The sequence below is a fragment of the Bombus affinis genome, chromosome 10, assembly GCF_024516045.1.
Source record: "Bombus affinis isolate iyBomAffi1 chromosome 10, iyBomAffi1.2, whole genome shotgun sequence".
NCBI lineage: Eukaryota > Metazoa > Arthropoda > Insecta > Hymenoptera > Apidae > Bombus > Bombus affinis.
In genome coordinates, this window is record NC_066353.1 from 10,449,649 (window position 1) to 10,472,076 (window position 22,428).

The window sequence follows — 22,428 nt, forward strand, 5'->3', positions numbered from 1 at the left end:
GCTCATATTGTAAAGCGGCACGAATACGTATATCGCGAGGGGAAAGTAAAAGCTGAGTCTCGAGATTATTGTTTCTTCGATTACAGTCACTCGCGCGCTTCGTTGGGCAAGCGGAGAACGAGAGTTTGCTCGATCGACACTCTAACGAACTGGAAGGATATTTTATTCGTTGTTTCATGGGAGAAGCAGTTCGTCAAACGAGCGACGTCTTCTATATTCTGTTACAACGTGTTCTTTCATTTTATTTCGTTTCATTTCATTTTATTAGATACGAAACTTTTGTTATATTGTACTCACAATCTTCCTTCTTCTTTTATGTGATCGAATCTCTTTTATTTTCATTACGAGTCTCGTATCCCATCGCTTATTCGTGTTCTTTGTGTTATTCGTGTTCTTATGATTTAAATTTTAATGATTTCCTCTTAATAATTCTTCATACCGAGGAATTTATTCTTCTTTTCCTTTTCTTTCCTTTTCTTTTCCTTTCTTTCCTTTTCTTTTCCTTTCTTTTCCTTTTCTTTTCCTTTCTTTTCCTTTCTTTATCTACAATTGCATATCGTAATTGCATATATTTTCATTCAGTTTGTTATTCTTAACTATTTATCTAGAATGTTATTTAAACAAATTTAGTGGGTTTACGTAACGAGTATTTAATCGCAAAGATGGTGATGAAATTAGGTCAACCGTAAGTGGAGTAGAGATTATGTAAAACTATGATAAGTAAAATTGCTTCGAGTTATATTAACTGAAAATTTCTCAGAAAGTTACGCAATTCCTAAGATCGGTCAGAGATTTCTCATTTGTCGATTGTACTCGAACCTCGAGTGGTTTGGTAGCGTAGCGACTAAATTCGTCGAAACGCTGCTCGACGATACGTTATTTACCAATCAATTAAAGATCACGTACGTCCACGCCGATACCTACTCGTCACTAAATTAAATATCACGTACGTACAGCGTACGTGGACAGTATTGACCTATATAATCAATTCCAGAACTCAAATGTCAGACAACATAAGGTTGGAAACTCAATATACCCTGAAACATATACTACCATGCATACTTATAGACATTGCCGTTGAATCAAGTTGACGATATCGCATCGAGACCAACCAACCAAACTAAATAACGAAAGTCTGAGTACCAAGAGATAGCAAAATTTTGAATACAATTACCTACAATACGTTTAAACGAGATCATTGAAACATTACACATTACTGAAACAACATATTTACGATCGTAAAGAAATCTTCTCAGCTTCTCAAAGTTAAACTATCTTGAAGAGGCGCATGTAACGATAGGAAGATATTTCTACGAGATATTCAGGAATTATTCTCTTTACGCCATTTCTGGACACGATTTTTCATTCTCAGTGCAAAGGAACCAACGTCGAAGAATGCACTTGGTTCGAAAGAATCCTCGTACCACGCGTCTCTCTTCTTTCTCTTCCTCTGCAAGATTGCTTTCGGCTAACGAAAATTTCGTTACCGTATCTGCTTCCAATCGCACGTCGCAGCTTGGCATTGATAGTGGCCACGTAAATTTTACAGCAGAGGTTCGGTCGTTATTCGCGAAAGCGCTACGAAACCTTCTACTCGTAGCGATACAACCAAGGACGAGGGAACGTTGGTGGAAAACTAAGGCCAGCTTGATAGCGGTGTAAGTGGTAATTTCGCCCTGTGACGCAAAACCCACGGAATTATAAATACATCAAATTTTAACAGGTAAAAATGAAAACGTAACGTAGCCTGCTTCTTGATTCGGTAAAAGTGAATTGAAATTATTTGAAATTATTCGCGCCGCTATCAATGCCAAGCAGCGACGTGCACGTTGTAACGCGATGTGTTTGTCAGTGCACGCGCGTAGGAAACACGAACGGCCAAGGAATTTCTTCTTAGAGGAATTCTGCGCTCTCTCTCTCTCTCTCTTTCTCTGCCTGTCGACGTTTTACTTTTGATATTGTCGCGCTACAAATACCTTAATGAATGAACGCGATCCTACGAGAGTGAATTTCCTTCGAAATCGAGCGTTCTGCGCCAGATTCCATCGGGGTGACGAGTCGCGATATAGGTCAGAGCGAACGTCGTCTCTGGTTATCGAGATTCCATCGTGCACGAGAGAAAAACGGGGTAAAAGCGAAGGAAAAAAGAAACCAGAAGAAAGAAAGAGACGAAGAGAAACAAAGAGGGCAGAGAGAGAAAGAAAAATTGCAAGACCGCGAGAAACGCGCGCAGACGTTTGCCAAATGAATTTTCGTTTCGCTTTGAAGCTTGTCACCCTTGATAAAACGGTCGGGGAGAGAGGGATCGATCCCGACGAGAAAGAATCTCAGCGTGTTGAGCGACTCTCGGACGATCGAGAGCCGGTAATCCGGAAATATTCGTGTCACATCTGTACCGGATACATCACTTTTCTTGGGTCACGCTCGCTGCGCTCGAAACGCGACTTCTCCCTGATGATTGCCCACCGGTGTCGGTGTTTTCCGTTCGATCGCTGCCGCTATTCATAAAGATTATTTTCTCCCGGATATTCTTGGAGACTATCAGCTGAATGAACTTTGGAAAATTTCCTCCTTTATTCTTCGCGTATCGTCGTATTTAAGAGGAGATCCCAAGTCTTCGATCGGAGAAGATTCGAGAAGAGGTCGAGAAGAAATTGCGGAGGAGTTTTGGCGACATTTTTCTCGCTTTTGTCCCATCTTCTGGTGTTTGTGAAAATTTTGCCATGTTTAATTTGTAAACTGGAATTTAATTTGTAAATTGGATGCTTCGGTCGCGCAATATTTTTTCTGTTTCACATTGTTTCCACGGCTAATGTTGTCCTCTCTGCGAATATACGTTTAATCAATTACCACGAAGTTAATGGTAACGCGACTTTGGAACGGGACGATTCCTACTAATACGAGATGCACGCACGCCTGTTCGATTTACATATTTTCGTATTTCGCTTACACAAGTACCGCGCAGAACGAGCTAATAATAATGCGAAAAATCCCTGCGACGTTCCACTGCGAGCCAAAGCACATTCTCATGTAAAATAGCTAAAAATGGTAATTTCATATTTCAGGACCACTGCCCTGTAAAGAACAGAGAATTCGACTTATCGCGTTTCTCCTCCACAGTCTTTGCCTCTCACTAAACTTCTCCTAATTCTACGACGCTGCAATCTTCATCTATCAACGTCGAATGTCGCGATTATTCGCAATTAACGAAACGTCGACAGAAATGTATCTTCGTCGTGGACAATCGTCGAACAACGAACTGTTTCCTACAAAGTCGATGAATATTCCACGACGAAAGAATCGAGAAACTACCCCGGGTTATCCGTGGGATTGCGTGTTGTTGCAAACGAACACGTTCGGCCAATTAGCGAACCCTCGCAGCCTCCTATCGAGGAAACGGGTCTCCGTCTTCGGGTCCAATTTTAGGCGAACGAGCTGTTGACCCGAAACGTTGCGCGAGATTCGTTTCCGCGTCGTGAATCGACGCGAACTCCACGACCTGGAGCAGCCACTTGAGCGTGAAAGTCGCTGGCGAATAAAAAGTTGTCGCCGGCGTGAAAATACATGTGCAACGCGAGAATTCTAACGACCAACTAACCGGAAACGGCGAGTACCATTTTTCCTTCTTTCATTCTTCCATCTTTTGCTGTGTATTCCTTTAATTTTTTCCTTTAACGTTCGCTCACGTTCTTAATATCAGCTCGATCATCAACTTGATATCCTTATTCCTATTGTTATAACTCGATAAATATTATGCGTGAGATTTCGCAAAGTTACAAGTTACTGGATGTGCAGAGCGAATTTTGGAAATTGATCGACTGGTAGAGAACCGTGTTCTTCGTTCGTTTCTACTAGGAAACCCTCTATCTGCTTGTACAAGTCCTTTAATCCGAGTATTTTATTGACCGGATACCTACATAGCTGCTGCAAGAGAAATGCTCAATGTTACGGTACGAGAGTTAGTATGGTTAATTAAACAATTTTGGTTACTTGTAATAGCCATTACGAACGATTAAAATTTTTCAGAACCATCGATTACGGATAATTGTTATCGACGAGGGAATTTAATTTTATTTACCGATATAAAAGAATTTTGTATTTTTTGGTTGCCGGTAACCATTATCGATGGCAAATATTTTTCCTGCACACATTCGGCTATTGTCGATTGTTGTTAACGTTACTCGAAATTAGTATATATACCTATTTACAATATAGAAAGAATTAACTATGAAACTTGTATATTTTATCGAGCAACAAGATGCTATGAAAATAAATGAAAAGAAGAATAAAGTGAAAAATATTGTCGTATAGTGTTCGTAGTAAAAATATTGTACTAAACTATATTTCTGATTTTATCCTTTCTTTTGTATATCTTCATAGCGATTTTTTGCTCAATAAAATAGACAAGTTTTTCTGTGTTGTCGACAAATACCGATTATCAGTACCGTTAACGACGATCGACGTATTGTACATCGAACGTAGTCAGAAAAAATGTTTGTCGTCGATATTGGTCAGCGGTAACCGGAGACAAATTCTTCGCCATCGATAGTGGTTATCGGTAACAAAAACAAAATTCGGGCCATCGATAATGGTCACTGGAAAGCAGAAAAAATTCCGCTCATTTATATCGATTACTGGCAACCGAAATAAAATTCCTGTCGTCGATAATGTTTATTGATAGCCAAAAAACATTTTAATCGTTCATAATGGTTATCCGCAATCGGAACAGTCGAAAATTACTATTTTTTGGAAAGTTTCTTTCAGATTCATCGATAACTAGTTTCCATTTAGATGAAATTAAATTTCTACCGAACCACTCGCTCTAAAAATGTTTAAAGCAACTGTTACTTCGGATCTCGGTCGTTGACAAGTAAGAGCGCATTTATTTCCCAAACAACAATAAATATAAATAAATAAAAATATACAGGATGGTTGATAACTGGTAGTGCAAGCGGAAAGGGGGTGATTCTACGCGAAAAAAGAAGTCGAAAATGTAGAATAAACATTTTTCGTTTGAGGCTTTGTTTTCGAGAAAATCGACTTTGAATTTTCGCTCGGTACGCGTGCACTTTATCGCGTCTCGTTATGACGGATCTCACTGTAGATCGTTGTCTCGATGGATATTATCGCAGTTTATGTTTGTTTTTGCTGTAACGGAAAATTGGGAATACATAACGAAATAATATGAAGTAATCATAAAGTTTATTATTACAAAAATTGCTGAAAATGTTGCCCATTCTGCCGAACACATACTTCTGCTCTTCTAATTAAATTTCTATGAACACTTTCTAACGTATTCGATTGTTTTAAAGTATGAAAGGCTACAATAATCTTTCCTTTCAATTGCTCGCAACTTGCGATTTCTCCAGAATAGACAATTGATTTAATATAGCTCCATAAATAAAAGTCAAGCGGAGTTAAGTCAGGAGAGCGTGGTGGCCAAGTTATTGCCCCAGTACGACCAATCCAGCCAAAGTCGATTTTCTCGAAAACAAAGCCTCAAACGAAAAATTTTTATTCTATATTTTCGATTTCTTTTTTCGCGTAGAATCACCCCCTTTCCGCTTGTACCACCAGTTACCAACCACCCTGTATATAACGTACATACACGATGTTTCAGAATACGTAATCAGCAAGAAGAAGGTAAATATGGGTTGGCAACTAAATGATCGCGGATTTTGACAATACCACTTAATGACAAAATCCGCAATCACTTAGTTGCCGACCCAATAATTCTACACGCAAAGGTAAGCGACGAAAGGAAGAAAACGAAGAGCGCAGTTTTAACTTTAAACAAACAATGTGAAATTTTACACAAGCACAAGAGAATTCCTAGCGACTCGGTGGAAGCGTATCCTTCATCTATCGCGCGTTACATAAAGCAACGAACTTGGACAAGCATCGTAACTATGAGAATCGTATTGAGCAGCTAATAAGCGGCAAGCAAACGACGGATAACGCTGGACAAGTTTCCCAAACAGATATCGCATAGTTTACAAAAGTTGGTAAGAAACGCACAAACATCACAATGCTTTGCGATGAACCGACGATGAAGATTTCTCATCCTCTGTGCAACGTTCTCAGCCGATTTTTCTTACGGGAAATTGCAATTGCCGAAGCGAACGTGGCAAGCGTATTCCGCTGTTCTAATAAGAAAATCACGTAAAACGAAATATGTAACAGTTACATTACGAACGAGACGATCCGCGCAAATGTCTCTCCCTTTTCGTAACTCGTCCGAGCTTCTTATTTACCTTCCATTAGTCGGCCAAAAGAAGAAAAAGGAAGAGAAAAAGAAGAACGGAAGCGGAAAGAGAAAGAGGAAAGGAAAAGTGAAAAGAAGAAAGAGGAGCGCGTTATAATTAGAACGAACAGCGCTACTAAATGGGAGTAATTAACGGAGCAAAAGATTCACGTCCGTTCGACGAAAGGATGAATGAAACGGCATTGCCTTCGACGCTGTACTTTTCGAACCTGCTTCTCATTTTCTATAAATATTTCTCATCGATGTAAAAGCGTGCACTGCGGCGGCGTATACCGAGCGCGCTCTCTCTTTCTCTCTTTTAAAAACGGCGCTGATTTATTTTTCGTGCAGCGCGAACGAGATTAATCGGCGCCTAACTGCACGCCGAGATATCGGTCGTTGAAAGAGCCGATGTAGAACCGTCTTTACGTAATAAATGGAGCAACTGTTGATCGCGGAACGATTGCCAGCCAGAGGGTTTTTCCCTCGTTGGAAATATATGTAACACTTTTCCCTCCCTCCCTCTCTCTCTCTCTCTCTTTTTTGCAAGTTTTTCTTGATCTTCACAGTTACCAGTTATTCCGGTGACAAATTGCGAAATCGATTATTCGAAGATTTAAGAGAAACGTTTGGCTGGTCGGTGCTTACGCGGTGGAGATTTTGCATTTGGAGTTTTCACAGGGACGAAGGATGGGGAAAGATACCGTGGACAGTGAAATTTTATTGGATCCACCGACGAGTTTGTTCGACTCTTTTCGGTGTATGGAAGAGCGTAAAAGTCGCTTAAGGACTGGATTCTAGAGGTTCGTAGCTGAGAGACACAGATTGAGAGAAATGGGATGAGGAAACGACGATTCGTTGATCAGGTCGATTTTATGTGAAAGTAAAGACTACGCCCTTAACGTGCACTTTGAGGAATTTCTGCTCTATCAGCTTCTAGCTCCTCTGATTGTCCATAGAAGTTTCACAAAAGATGATTCGATTGACAGATTGCTTAAAAAACCCCACGCGTAAATTACAGAACTTTAAAGAACTTTGCGAATTAATTAGAACTTTGCCAGGAACTGGAACGTAATGCCAAAGCCCGGCGTAAGAACAATGAATTATTAACAAGGGAGCGTATACTCGCGCACAGTGCTATAGCGTACAAACGTACAGACGCCTTGGCGGATAAATTTTAGGATAACGAAACGAAATAAACTAGAGGATACAAAGTTAATGCAACGGTCCTTAACTGGTAATCCGCAGACGCCAGTGGAGCCACAAAGACCTCGCACGCGAAATACTGTCGCATTATTCGAGTAGAAGATATTTCGTACACGTGTTTATTTATTTGTACGTATTATAATATAAATTTTTCCTCTTCAAATTTCAAGCTTCTTAAGCTTCGAGTGCACGCAGTCTTTTTTATATTTTTTGCTGTTTAATAAAATACCTGAAAATATTCGTCAGATGATATCGCCATGGAGCAATTTTTAACACTAACGCTTTACTTGATTTTTTAAGATTTTTTCAGATTTAGGCGAAACGAGATTTAAAGAAGAATACGAGGAAAATGAAAATGGCCAGGATACATCTGGTCATAATACAAAAATACGATGCACGGTTAAAAGACGTGATCTTTGTATTTTCTTTATGACAACTGCAGCAATAGAATGGCTGTATCAGAGCTAGATACACAAATAGGTATGGCATTGTCTCTCTGTCGATTTACCCACTGCTGACAATCAATAATTGGCGATAATTTCCAGCTCTGGTTTCCTAGGTACAGCGCGAATTAATCTCGACGACCTCCGTCGATTAATCAACCACGATTCCACAGACGAAGGAAGATAAATTGCTTGGCTTTTCAAGTGGCCTCTTCTCTGTGCTATCGCGCCGCCTTCTATTCCTCTGGTCTTTTTCTGCAACCGACTTCCTTGGTGAAAAGAAAAAAAAGCAGGGGGAAAGAAAAGAAGAATATCGCGAAATTGAAAGAAGATCAAATCACTGTGAAGAAAGTTACGGTCGTAGGAAGAAGAAGTACGGCAGTGGAAGAAAAAATCATGGCGAAAGGAAGGAATCTTCGGAAACTTTTTAGAGAAGGAAAGTTGTTTCGTTAAAACGAAAAAAGAAGGAAGATAGGAAAGGGAAAGACGATGGCAAAAAGGTTGCTTAGAAATTTTATTTTAGAAAATTCCTCGTCGCTGTTCGTGAAAAGGGGAGACGCGATAAAAAGTGCTGGAGGAAAAAGGTGACTTTAGACACTCGTTTCGCCCGCGGGAAAAACTCCTAATGAACTAATCCTGTCTCTCCGGTAACGCTATGCCTGGAGAAAACTTCTTTCGCTTTTTACCTTTGTAGAGGAAACTTTTATAAAAACGGTCTTAAACAAAACCAAAGAGTGAGAGAGAGAGAGAGATATTCACCGAGACTCGGTCTAAAACGAAGATCTCATCGTGGAAAGTCGCATGGGAAATTCTACTCCGCTAGAAAAAAACGAAATTCAAAACGAAAGTTGAAAACAAATATAATGGTACACTATGTTCCGCGAGAAGAACTTCAAGGAAACAAGAATATACATCTCGAAGAAAGCGAAGAATAGGAAAATATCCTTCAGGACACTATCTTGAACCTATCGAATTTCTAACTTGACAGCGGATTTTTATGCAAATCCACGTTTTCGAGAATATAATTAAACAGACAGAAACTCGGTAGAAGATTGTTTCATCAATCAACTAATACAGAAAGCGTCGTACTTCTGGTATTTCATATATTTTCTCACGTTGTGTAGATTTTCTACGATGATGCACTATCAAATTTCCCATAAATGTATGAAACTCTATTAATCATGGTCTATTAATAAACATTCGAACCTAAGATACACGATGTTAAGTACAAATAAGAAAATATACGTTAGAACCCTGTACAATGATTTTATACGGTGATGCTATGTGATATAATAGCGGTGGCTAACATTAGATCGTCCCAAAAGTTTCTTTCATTGTGTAACACGTGTAATTTTCGAAAATTTTGGGCAAACGCGGGCAGATAGACGAAAGAACAAATCGTAGACGAACGAATACCGTTTGATTCTCGTAAAAATTCGTATTTGGAGAAGAATGCGAATTTCGCGGCCCCTTTTTTAATTTGGCCACGACTTCCTCTTTGAAGAGCACACAAACGAAAATGTTGGTCGAACGAACGTGGACGAACCGTAGAATATCCCTTAGCTTTTGCAAGAATTCGCACTCGGTGAATGCCGAGTTCGGTTGGTGCCGACTCCTCGTTTCCTCGATTCCTCGCCGTTTCCTTGATCCTAAACCGCGATCTATAAAATATCGACTGTCTTCAAGTCGAGAAGGATCAACGTCTAGCTATGTAGGTCGGTGATCATCAGCCGTACTTGTACGGATTATACTTCATACCTTTTGCCTTTAGAAGATGCTATCCCGCGCCTTTGATGCCTCGTTCCTGTATTCTTGGAAGCGTTCGTCATTGTACCGTGCGATTTCATTTTTATGGCTCTCCACCGGGACGACGTTTTTAATGCTCCACGCTACTGCTTTTCCTCCTCTCCTCTCTTTCCCTTTTCCTCTGGCTCACACTCTCTCTCTCTCTCTCTCTCTCTCTCTCGTTTATATTTCTCCTTCGCTTTATCTTACCTCCTAAAGACAGACTTTTATGGCTAGAGCACTCGTTGCCTCGATGCATTATGACGACAAGTATACGATGCACGGTGTATTCAGCTATATAATTAGGTTGAATTTATACCATTACTAAAGTTTTACTAGCTTTTTTTCACAAGATCATCAAACGTCGTTATGTCACACCTGCGGTGACTCGCCAAGGTATTGCGACATTTAGCCAAGGAAAATCTTGATGTACATATTGTATAAAACGCTTTGAAATTTCACTGACCCTATAACGAGGCACGAAGATGCTGATTAGGTATACAATTTGAAACATTTCTCAAAATCTATATATATATACATACATGTATATGTATGTATGTAGAATAAAGAAATAAGAAACGTGACTTATCAATGATAAGTTATCGTGTTCCTGCTTTGTGGTCTAAGTATGAAAGTAACGACCAGGCTGCAGATATTTGTGCAAATTCTATATTTACCTCTTTACGAATATTATTGAAAAACTATAATATGGATAAAAAATTGTTTTATCCATTAAATATATATATATGAAGAACGCTATACGTACTAACGCTTTTCTACGTGTCTGCATTACGTTATGTGCATTCTGTGCATTTGTGTATCTCCAAATTGTCCATGAACGCATGAAAACCTGCAGTCAAGTGGTAACACTCGTGCTTTCAAGAAAACGTAAACAAACTCTCTACGTAGCTTAATATTTACGATTTGACTAAATTTAGATCGTAAAATTATTAGAATAGTAAAAGAGTTTTTAACAAAACGAGCATCAAAGAATCATTCTCCTGTGATAAAATATAGTATAGTATATATAGTAAAAGATATAGTATAGTAGATATAGTATAAGAACATTAAGCATCACGATGATTTAATAACGTTATAATTCATTTTCGCTGAGATTCCATAATAGATAGAAATTATTGTAGCCTTATTTGTTTGCCGTGTAGCCGTCTAAGTTATTCCACGGTCACACGCAACACGCGAGCCTAACTTCGCGTGACCGATGAGAAGCATACACGGCATAAAGCTTTAATTTAGCTAACGCAATTGTCCGATTAAGAAACTTCCCTGAACCGTTTTACTTTCCACTTTTTCGATCGACCGATATTATCTTTGAATAACATAATCGCTACAAGCCTGTTGAAAGCCCTTTCCCTCGATCGTGTTGATTGGAGATTTAACGTCATCCCGATGTTCGTTACCGGGAATTCTTATTCTCGCAGGTTTTCATTCTGACAGTGATTTTCTGCAAAGTAGTTTACCGTACCGGGAATTTTATATTAGATTTCTGACGAAGTGCATTTACCTTGTCCTGATTTTCCTTGCATCTTTACTTCTGCACAGTTCCATTTTTATTATTTTATCTTTTGCCGTATCTTAAAAGTTTGATGAAATCTCTGAATTCAACTTAATTTTATTCTATACACGATTTACCTAGAAAACAAATTACTACTAAACACAATATATAGAGATAGAGCAGAAAAAGTTACTTGATCGATCAATTAGAGGTTAAATGTTAAAAATTCGTTAATAATTTACAAAGGGTAGAAAAGGAAAATATAGGTCAAGAATTATGAATTACTAGAATTACTAGAATCTTAAGTCATATTGGTCGGCAGTAAATAATGATTTTTAGTTCTTGGATCAAAGATTTAGTAAACACATAGTAGATAAGAGTCGGTTATTTTGATGGTAACGTAATTTACGATGCACTCTATAAAATCGACATTTTAGTGCGCTATTTCCTGCACAGTTATATTTTCTTCCACTTCCGGCGGCGTTCTAGGTCAGCTTGCAGCCAGTTCCATTACAATTTTAATTTACTTATCTTTCCCAGAAATATTTTCCACGAACATTTCGATAATACTCAATAGCCACAATTAAATTCAGTCTACGAAAATACTACTTCTGTAAATGTCTCAAAGGAATCTCAAATGAACAGTTTCAATAATGGAAGTAATAATTGTAATATGGAAGTATGGAAGCAATAACGATCGACAGACGAAACGGAAATAGACTCGCGTAGTAGTATGCAGCGTAGCAAGTCAGACGAACAGACGTTTCCGACTGTACACACGGAAAACTACGGCCAACTTGTCCCGAAGAATACTTTCGGATGGAATCCAGGCCAGAAAAAAGTTCCAATTACCTCGTTGTTCGTTTTTCTCTCGCTTCCTGCGCGCAACCAAACTGCAAATGTCACTTTTTTCATTCTTTCGTTTCTGATCGCCTTGTACGAATCCCATTCGTATTCAAAGATGCGATTAATTTTCTCAATTATGCCTCATATAGAAACGTGTCATTTCAGATTAACAGGTTAATATAAAATTATAAGAATATGTTGTACGCATAGTACAAGTGCAGATAAATACTAGATGCGACGACAATGGCGACATCTCTATTTTAAGCGCCGAGAGTAAAAAGGAAAAATTAATAACGACACATGACGGTTGGCAAATTGTTGTTTTGAAACTTGATACTAGCTGTACGAAAACACGTGAATAAAGGGAGTGGTTTCGAGAAGAGAGTGGAGTTGGAAAGATACGTTTTAGTTTTGACAGATAGTTTGGACATTTGAATAATTGCGCGCTTCTCGACCAGTCACGTGGTAATTGTTTCAAAGTACATTCGTATAACCTATATTTTCATTTAACTTATTTCAATTTGTCATAATTCAACTTATTATATTAGATTACTAAAGTTTGGGTATTTAATTTAATTTTATACCTTGCATTCTCCGTGATAGATATTAATCATATAATTGCGTAACGTTAGAAATTCTAAAATTGATCTAATATTAAATTGTTACGATTTCAAAGAACCCAATGATATCAATTAATATCAGTTTCTAAACGTGGATTTTAAATTAAAGTCTTTAAATTGCTACTGGCAATTACTCAAAATGTTAACGCGTCAAGGTCTCAGCGCCTCATCCGATGTCAAACCTTTCAAACTCTCAAGGCAAAAGTTCGAAGGACCTCCGTGCAACCGCGCGACCGCACTGCTCGAAAAGCCGCGCGAACGAAAGAGACGCAACGAAAAAGGAAACAACAGCGAAACACGATCTTGGAAGCATCGTTCGAGTTCGATACGCTTCGAAATATATCGTTGTCAAAATAATGATACGCGAGAAGACATGCCGCAATAGCGTATTTGCGTCGAAAACCTGGTTAAGAGCAGATTTCATATAATATCGCTTCCTTTGTAAATTTATCTGAACAAAGGAGATTATTTATTAACAATTAGAATAACGACTTAATTCGTCTTCTTCGGTTAACAAATTAAGCATATAAATGACTATAAATTATAAATTGATTGAACGAATAAAAATTAAAACATACATTTTTTTATAACAAAGTTGCGTCATCCATTATAGTTATTTTACGGCGAAATAATAACCTAAATGTGATTTACGTAAAAAAAATGTCTTTCAACTTTTCAATGCAAATACCCGTACAGTGACTTACGAAAGTGTATAAACATTTACCATAGTAAAACTTTCATATATGTATTACGTGTGTTATATAAATACTTTTATGGCCGTTGCAAAATATATGCTTGTATTAAATATCTTATGGTTTCTATGTAGATTTTCAAACTTGTTTCAAATTTGTCCAATATAACACACGCAATATACACATAACAATTCTCTATGATTAAGTATTCAAATACTTTCACTAACGACCGTATTTAGTCTCGAAGTCAAATGGCAATACAGTTTTGATCTGAAAGTGGTTGACAAGGTACCGAATTTTGAAATTGCTCCTTCGCAAAACTCTTATATTTCTTTTATTCATATACCATGTGTATTGTGTATATACTCACAGTTTAGTAAGATTGACTGTGGATGGAAGTACAGTGACATCGAGAGGCTCCAGGATGGACAGGAATCCAGCCCCGCGGCAGGAGAACTCCCGTCCGTCGGCAGTGACGTTGCAAGATTCCAGGAGACCGGGTCCACTAGAGGAACCTGGCTGTTCCTCGGCGGAGCAAATCCGGCAGAGGAACATCGCCAATATGACAGCAGCAGTGGTGATGCCGCGGCTGGACTGCGTGCACATGCCGGCCAGCTTCTACTAGGCTTCTCTTCCTTCCTTCTGCCGGAGTCGCCGCGCCCAGGACACGTTTCACTTCACTGCATTATATTTGTCAGACTGCATTATTACATTTATCACATCGGGACCACGATCCCCTCGACGCGCGAAAAGACGAACACAACGACACGGCATACAGAGAAGCGTAAGTACGCGCGGCGTGTTGAGGAGCTTACGTTAGTTGTGTTTAAGCTCGCGAAACGGATAACACGCGCGAACACTTGCCCCAGGACTAAATTACAAACGACTAAACCGTACAACACGGCGTACGTTTACCGACTGACAGCGCGAGTACGTGCGTAACTGAACCAATCCGCCCTCTTGTTGGAAGCGCTTCCCCCACCATCGCCGCGCTCGCCGCCTCGAGCCAATCAACTTTCTCCGTAAAATGCCGCTACCGATACTGTTCGAGTTGTAATAGACTCGCGGCAATCGGCACTTCGTGATCTCCCGTATATAGAGATCCGATCGATTTTCTTCTTTTATTTCGTCTCTTTTAGATTCAGGGTGATTGAGTAGCCGATTGAGAATGTCTCGATGGTCGGATGTTGACCTGGTGATGGCAGAATAGAAAGAGGAAGACCGTATACCGCGTGGTATTTCTTCGGTGAATATATAATTAGTAGGTCGGGGATTTATATGCATTTATATATAAAAGCGCACTTAACGCGTTAAAGATTTTATCAAATACGTAAATAATATTAATAAATGGATTTAATAGCTTTAAAGAAAAAAAAGAAGTTACGTTGTACGTATTTCTTTTCGCCGAATATGATAAATAATGTTTGAAGAATGAAATTTAAATTATATACATCCGAATAAAATCAAATATAAAAGGGTTAGCTGTTATCAAACGATAAGATACAATACGTGAGTATGGGCAATAGATATTATAAATTGCGAAATTTGAAAATGTTTATAGATGAAAGCATAATTTCGTTCAATGCTTTTTTTAATAATCTTTACGTACTTCTTGTACATTATATTTGTATTTTCTATATAATAATTTATTTTGTTTTTGATTTTTTACTAAAGACTCATAAAAAATGTATGGTATGCCCTCTCTACGTTATACATCAAAACATGCAGCGATAGCAATCGATAATTTCAATTAGTTTCCCTCCATGGATAAATAAAATGTCTAAAAAGTTTTTAACATTCAATAACACGAATATATATATATATATATATATATATATATTTTTCATAAGAACATAAATTTTTACTCTCGTAATATCTGTTATCCAAAACATAATACTGTTGTGTGATAATGTAAATCATATCGTATTTGTAAAATGCGTAAAGATTATAACAAAAAAGTAACATGATATATGAGTCGTTGAGGTAGTAAATAGAGTTCGATTTATTTTCGGGATATATCGCAATAGCGAAAGTGTCAAAGTGTGAATAGGAAGGGATTAGTGTCATCTATGTACTCTTCATTTACAAATGAAATCAATTATACAAAATACGCAGCCAATTGTGCCATCTTATCTTTCGGTGGACGGGGTTTACCCCGACTACGACCTTTAGCGTGACCACGGCCACGAGTTGTAACAGGTTTTGAGGCGACTGCACGATGCTTTTCCACAAGAGCCATGAAAGCTGGTGTGCAAAAAACGCAACCAGTCATCTCCGTAGCTTCATTGGGAAGCTTGCTTTTTTCCTATCATTTAAACCAAAAAAAAAAAATTCATTTTAATATTCTTCGAATATAAATGACTTTTCCAATTAGAATGTAACGTTTAAGGTTTATTGCTCTTTACCTGCTTATACTCTACGGTAACTAATTGAGCCCCACAGTCGCACACCTCCGTATCAACCGTCACTTTGTGGGCATTTTCGAATAAATGAATAATAACGTCACAACGATTGCACACAAGTTTCCATTTTGGTGCAGCCGAAGGATCGAGGACGAGTATGCCAGCATTACACTCTAAACAACTCGATAAACCATTAGAATTCATGCCATGTGGACAGGTCGGGTGTGTGCAAGAATTGCAACCACTCATTCCCTTTTTCATATCTCTGGAATTCATGATTCATGCAATAGTTAGTACGTATTTAAACAATACGAGATTGAATGTGTTCTCTATATCCTATCTGTTCGCAAGAATAAAATTACCTAAATGGAGGATTATTGTAACAATATGGACAAAATGTATAACTTTTTCCCCGTGCACCAGTGGACCATGAGAGCAATTCGAAGTCGTCTAATGGGCACTTTAATTCTTTATAAATTCGAATATTCCCGTTTTGTGGGAGATTGTACGTTTCGTTACAATGTGCGCAGTGCATTCTCGACGGTTTTGTTTGTATATATTTCATGTAACGTCGACACTTTCCACATCTGAATACAGGAAAGCATTGTCAATAAAAGAAAAGAGTAAATATTTAGGTAATCATATATATTTACTGGAACGTAAAATATACCTGGAATGAGCTTTTCCTGACGCAGAAAGAGGAGAAAATGAAACTTCAAACAACTGATCCATCGCTTCGATACTTTTTACAAAATAATGAAATTTTTGTTTGAAAATTTCAACGGTATGTTGTAACACAGCGTGAAAGTCTGCTCTACCTAAAGCTATTAGATTTAACTGCTCCTCTACTGCGGATCTCATAGTAGGTAGAACTAGCTCAGGATCTATCTAATATTAATACAAACATATTACTAGAAGTAACTTATTATTCCTTATATATGTAAAAAGCTACATACTTTTTGATATCCGTGAACTAACACAATTCCTAAAGATGTCGGAACTAATTTTCTACCAGTTGTTACATTAACATAATTTCGCATACATATATTGTTTATGTGTACTGGAATAGAGGCATCAGTTCCAATACCGTGTTTTTCCATAAGTGATATTAATTCAGATTCTGTCAAATAATCTGGTGGTTGTGTATAACATTCGACTAACTTCATCTACAAAAATTATAAAACACAGTTATAAATTATTTGATTAAAGTATTTTCACTCTCCATTTTCTACATTTACTACCTCTTGTATATTAACTTTTTCACCAGGTGTAAATCTGGGTAAAGTATCGTTGCTTCCAAGTGCTTGCCATGTAAGTATGTTAGTATATCCAGGATCTATTGAACTATGACCATTCGCCGTAAACATTTCCATTCCTATTTCGAATTTAACTGTGGTACTCAAATATTTACAATCGTGAGCCAGCTGCAAGATATTAAATATTTAAGCCCTCTAAAGTAAATAAAAATTGATATATAAGATATTCAATTAGCAATACATATTTACCGTGGCTATAAAATGTCGAGTTATATAATCATATAATCTCCATGTATCACCATCGAGATCGTTTCGAGTAGCATGTTTCATTGGAGTAATGGGAGGATGGTCTCCAACATTGAGCCCTTTCTTCGGTCTATTAATGCCTGTTGCTAATATTTTACGAACTTGATCGCCCCAATCAGGATTGTTCTGCTGTTGCTTCAATGCTGCACTAAATATAGATACTTTTGCATATATATAAGTAAAATATAAATAAATTTTGAAGTTGCTTTTGACTTACAGCAAATCGAAATTTTCTGGGTATAATGTTGTCTCAGTTCGAGGATAACTTATGTATCCTTGAGTATAAAGACGTTCTGCAATCTGCATAGCGTGATGGGGACCCATTCCTAAACCCGAACTTGCTATTCTCATTAACTCTACTGTATTTAAAGCTATAGGTCGCGATTTCGTCTTTTCTGTACTTTCTACGCTTATAACCCTATAATAATTAATTGGATAAACATCGTTACATTATCTTAATATTAACACGAAATATTCGTACATACAAATATCTAAAACTTACGTTGCTTGGTCATACTCTTTCACGTGACTCAGAAACATATTTGCTATCTCCTTGTCAAAAGATCGCACGCGGCTCCAACTCAAAATAATGTCTTGGCCATCGGATGATTTAACTGTAACCTTCAATAGATTCAAGTTTATCTTCTTCCTCAGAAGAATTATATTCTGACATATAAGGGAAAGTTATAAGCCAAGATAAGACACTTATTTTAATACTATACCTGTAGAACCCAGTAAGGATCTGGCTTGAATGTTTGAATTTCATCATGCCTTTGCACACAAAATCCTAATGTTGGTGTTTGACAAGGACCATAGGAAATAAGAGACACATCTAAATCTCCATATTTACCCTATGAAAAGAAAAAGGAAATATTAAATTAATATATAATATGAACAGTAAAAACTGCTTCAATATCATTCTACCTGAAAAAATTTTGTCTGGAACCTCGTAAAAGCACAACCAATTCGTAGATCTATCTCTTGTCGAGCATCAACACTCTTTGCTTCATTTTCATTTGGCCTTACCAGGTTTGCCAATGCAGCTTTTATGTCCTTTTCTGTAATAGCAGAAAATCTTGCTCTCCAAATATCCTGTAACAAATATAAAATTTATAAAATTTCATTAAATTAATATGAATAATTAGATTAAAATTAAGCAAACTTACATTTGGATTTAGTCTCCTATTCATTCCTTGCTGAACTGCATGTATAACTTCAAAACAGATATTTTCACCTTCTTTGTCACAATCTAGCCATAATATTAAATAATCACAATGAGCTCCTTCCTTAGCCAAGAGAAAAGGAATTTTCAATCTAGGAACTGCTTCCTTCTTTTCAGTTGGGCATGAAAATAACTCTGCCTTAAACATAACAAGTAGTACGTTACTAATACAATAAAATAATATAATAAAATAGAATGGCAAGACTAAAAATTTTTTACTTACAGGATCAACCTTGTCCCAGTTATTATATTTGCCAATAAAATCTAATGTCATAACATGACCAAAGACAGAGGTCATTTTAAAATTTATATTTTCAGACCTGAATTGACCTATCCATTCGTGTATTGAACAAGATCCATTTAAACCTAAATTTTTTTGTTATTAAAAAGTGTAATATGAAATACAGGTATCTATGAATTATGGTATCGAAAATTTTATCTTTTTAATTTAAAATATTTATCATAAAATTGTATCTATGTATTAAATTTAAAAAAAACATAACCTACCTTTTCGAGATGTACACCGACCATTACTTAAAATATTGGCTAACGAAGCTGCCAAAGATGGTTTTTCAGCTACCATTAAAGCCGTCTTCATTTTTGTAGAATATTTTATCTCTATACTTGGTTTTACAAGAAAATATTATTAACTTTAACTAAGAGATTCTGACATCATACATTTGGAGGTACAAATATGCAATACTGTACGCATGACATGATATTTATTTCAAAATATTTTGATAGTTGTTACATTATGTTTTAAGTTAACTATTTTTATTTTATAACTTCGTTTCTTTTCAGTTAGAAATAAAGTTGCGGTTTCTAAACAATAATTAAGATAAAGGTATAAGTAAACCTATAATAATACATTTTTTATAATGTAAAGTGAAGTTATCAACGCAACATGTACATGATCAGTGATCAGGTATGATCTCATTTAGCTACGCCATCCTGTATATTTTTCAACTTCATTACTTTATGAAACAGTTTAACTCGATTAATTGTAAACTTGGAATTTGTTCACATTAGAAGAGATAATTAATTATATTGATACAGTATGTTTCACGAATTAGAATAAAACTACTTAAAACAATTTTAAAACTATTAAAGTACCAAGGAAAATTTCATAATTTTTCCTAAATAAATTTTTAATTTTGCACAATCTTTAAATACCATATATTTTATTTTTGATTAAAAAAAATTAATTTACAATTTGCAGTATTATTGGTAAAATGCAAGGATAAAAATAAAAAATTCCTTTATGATAACATTAATAATTATCAAATTAACATTTTAAAGTCAGTCTTGTAAGTTGTATGCGGTTATATTTTAATGTACGGAGATTGTTTACATATATTTGTAATTCTATGGTATCGTTACAAAGGGAAGTGCTGTAGTAAATTCCATATAACCATATTCATACGATATTCGTGCGATGTATCATGATAACGTTATATTATCTCTTATACTTTAAGAAAAACTAAAATGTCAAAGTCAAAATGATCTGTAATACACAGTTATATACAGTAGTATTTGTAACAATATTTGACCTGTGACTGATTATTTTGTGACTCATTCAGTCTGTCAAATCAAATTGCTGATCTTGATATAAACTTCCTAACCTATAAAACGTCATTTTCAAACGATCAAGCATTCTATTATAATTTTCTTTATTCATATCTTCCGAGATAATCTCTAATATAATTAGGTAATTTTTGCATTAAAAGCTGTTGTCTTATAAGATAAATATTAATATATTTTCTCTCTATGTCTATATATAATCGATTCTTTGAAAGTTAATCATCTTATATCAATTATTTCTGTAATTATGTCTTTTTTTCTCAAATATTAATTATTTTTATTTTTGTTCAAAGGTAATCATAACCTTCTTTAAACTTTCATTATGATTTATGCATCAATATTAATTTTAATAGGTGAAGGTGCTATAGCATTTCTACTGTAATCATGGAGTGGTTATTTGGGAAACGTATTACTCCTGAGGAGATGCTCAGGAAAAATCAGAGAGCTTTAAACAAAGCTATGCGGGATCTTGACAGAGAGAGAATGAGGATGGAACAACAAGAAAAAAAGATTATTGTGGATATAAAGAAACTTGCTAAAGATGGGCAAATGGTAACCTGATCTTGTTTGAATTTATTTTGTATACTATTGGGTGATATTTATTTAATGTTTGATAGGATGCAGTGAAGATTATGGCTAAAGATCTTGTAAGAACTAGACGTTATGTGAAAAAATTTATGTTGATGAAAGCAAATATCCAAGCAGTTTCTTTAAAGATTCAAACATTGCGTTCACAAAACACAATGGCACAAGCAATGAAGGGAGTCACAAGAGCTATGCAAAATATGAACAAGTGAGTACTTGCCCTGTTCATTTAAAATTAGAATTAGAAAGAATTTTTTATTGCTTGCTATACATGAAAATTATATGATTGTACAGACAATTAAATCTTCCTCAAATACAAAAAATATTACAAGAGTTTGAAAAGCAGTCAGAAATAATGGATATGAAAGAGGAAATTATGAATGATGCTATTGATGACGCAATGGAAGATGAGGGTGATGAAGAGGAAAGGTATTTTTGCAATTTCTAAATAAAAATATTTATATCTCTAAAAAGTATTGACTTTTGTTCATTGAATATTTCAATTGTATTTATACTGTTTATACAGTGATGCCATTGTGTCGCAAGTTTTGGACGAATTGGGTCTCCAATTGACAGATCAATTGTCAGGTTTACCTCAAGCATCCGGTTCATTAAATGTAGCAAATTCCAAGCAACCAGTTGCGACTGCGACAGGGAATGACGAAGGTGGAAATTTGACAGATGCGGATGCAGATCTGCAAGCTAGGCTTGAAAATTTAAGACGTGAATAAGAACACGCTTCTATATAGATGAAAAATGTATAAAAGATGTAAAGGAAAGAATTGGTTTTATAAGCATTAATTTTAGGATTGCTTTACGATTTTAGTTAGAGATATGAATGTTTCATCATAGCACTTGTTTTCCGATCCGTTCACTCAGATAATCGATTTATAAAATATAAAAAGAATGTTATATTTTTATCGCTTAAAACAATTATGAATTCATGAAATATGAATGATGAAAAAACAGAGGCATATAACTTCGTTATGCATTAATCTGTGTTGTTACTTTTTTATAAAAAAAAAAAGAAAATGAAAGAACTTTAAGATGGTATCTTGAAGTTTCTGTGCATATTTTATTTGCACAGGATAATTTTGTAAAGTGGATAACTTATATTTAAAATGCTTATCAAATATATTATGATAAGATACTTACTTATTATATTTTGATAAATACATGTACATAGATTTACTTGAGAAATTTGTAATTTACGTACATGTACATATACGCTTTCATTTTTTTTTTAGGAAATATTGTACACTTACTGTAAAAGTAAATAAGGGAAATATGTTAGCAGTTTTTATATGAAAAAAACAGCATATAAATTATATGCTCGCATATTCAAAAGGAATACAATAAATAAGTTTGTTCACTGCTTTTATCAAAACTTAATCTTTCAGTGCCTCATAATATATCTACTTTTGATAATTATGTAATAGTAAAAATTATATATTATTTACAGTCATAATAACCGTATTAATAAAATTTACTTATAAATTGTATTAACTACAACAACGTAATCTGTATTATGTATTAACAAATTTGTTGATAGAAATGCAGTGAAACAAGATTGTGCAATGATGTATTAAATATATGGATAACACAGACACATACACGTGTGTATATATATATATATACACATACAGTAAATCACTTAATAATGAAAATATTATTAACAACAATAAAAACTATTAGTAATTATGAATAAACGAAAGACATAATTAAAA

At 35.8% G+C, this 22,428-nt stretch overlaps 3 protein-coding genes across 19 annotated transcripts in view; 1 reads left to right on the forward strand and 2 right to left on the reverse strand.

Annotated features, from left to right (window-relative positions):
- Positions 1-15,195, reverse strand: part of LOC126920832 (lutropin-choriogonadotropic hormone receptor) — a 46,636-nt gene extending 31,441 nt beyond the window's left edge. For 9 of the 14 annotated variants that reach the window (XR_007712118.1, XR_007712119.1, XR_007712121.1 and 6 more), the window contains exon 1: positions 13,720-15,195. Coding sequence is in view for 3 of the 14 variants with exons in the window: in XM_050731622.1 (XP_050587579.1) it covers positions 13,720-13,955 (236 nt within the window). In the remaining 11 variants the exon portion in view is untranslated. Of the gene's footprint in view, positions 1-9,651; positions 10,185-13,719 lie in introns of those variants that run through there. The other 5 variants (XM_050731627.1, XM_050731626.1, XM_050731621.1 and 2 more) reach the window with 4 other exon arrangements.
- Positions 15,196-15,333: 138 nt separating this feature from the next.
- On the reverse strand, positions 15,334-19,386 carry LOC126920839 (DNA topoisomerase 3-beta-1). Of its 2 annotated transcripts, XM_050731646.1 has the most exons (14): positions 19,043-19,386; positions 18,759-18,901; positions 18,480-18,674; positions 18,238-18,405; positions 18,036-18,164; positions 17,816-17,934; positions 17,531-17,731; positions 17,257-17,461; positions 16,993-17,175; positions 16,708-16,917; positions 16,422-16,639; positions 16,114-16,338; positions 15,755-16,016; positions 15,334-15,654 (listed from the first exon to the last, which is right to left on the reverse strand). In XM_050731646.1, exons 1-14 carry the CDS (start codon positions 19,131-19,133, stop codon positions 15,448-15,450), a joined length of 2,556 nt encoding a protein of 851 aa, XP_050587603.1. In that variant the 5' UTR covers positions 19,134-19,386; the 3' UTR covers positions 15,334-15,447. The 2 variants fall into 2 exon arrangements, with proteins under 2 accessions (XP_050587603.1, XP_050587604.1); XM_050731647.1 differs by lacking the exon at positions 19,043-19,386 and having other exon boundaries at positions 18,480-18,670; positions 18,759-18,897.
- Positions 19,387-19,441: 55 nt separating this feature from the next.
- LOC126920872 (charged multivesicular body protein 2a) lies at positions 19,442-22,428 on the forward strand. 3 transcript variants are annotated; one of them, XM_050731751.1, is made up of 5 exons: positions 19,442-19,460; positions 20,470-20,668; positions 20,734-20,909; positions 20,996-21,130; positions 21,228-22,428. In XM_050731751.1, exons 2-5 carry the CDS (start codon positions 20,501-20,503, stop codon positions 21,430-21,432), a joined length of 684 nt encoding a protein of 227 aa, XP_050587708.1. In that variant the 5' UTR covers positions 19,442-19,460; positions 20,470-20,500; the 3' UTR covers positions 21,433-22,428. The 3 variants fall into 3 exon arrangements, with proteins under 3 accessions (XP_050587708.1, XP_050587707.1, XP_050587706.1); XM_050731750.1 differs by lacking the exon at positions 19,442-19,460 and adding an exon at positions 19,501-19,590; XM_050731749.1 differs by lacking the exon at positions 19,442-19,460 and adding an exon at positions 19,861-20,243.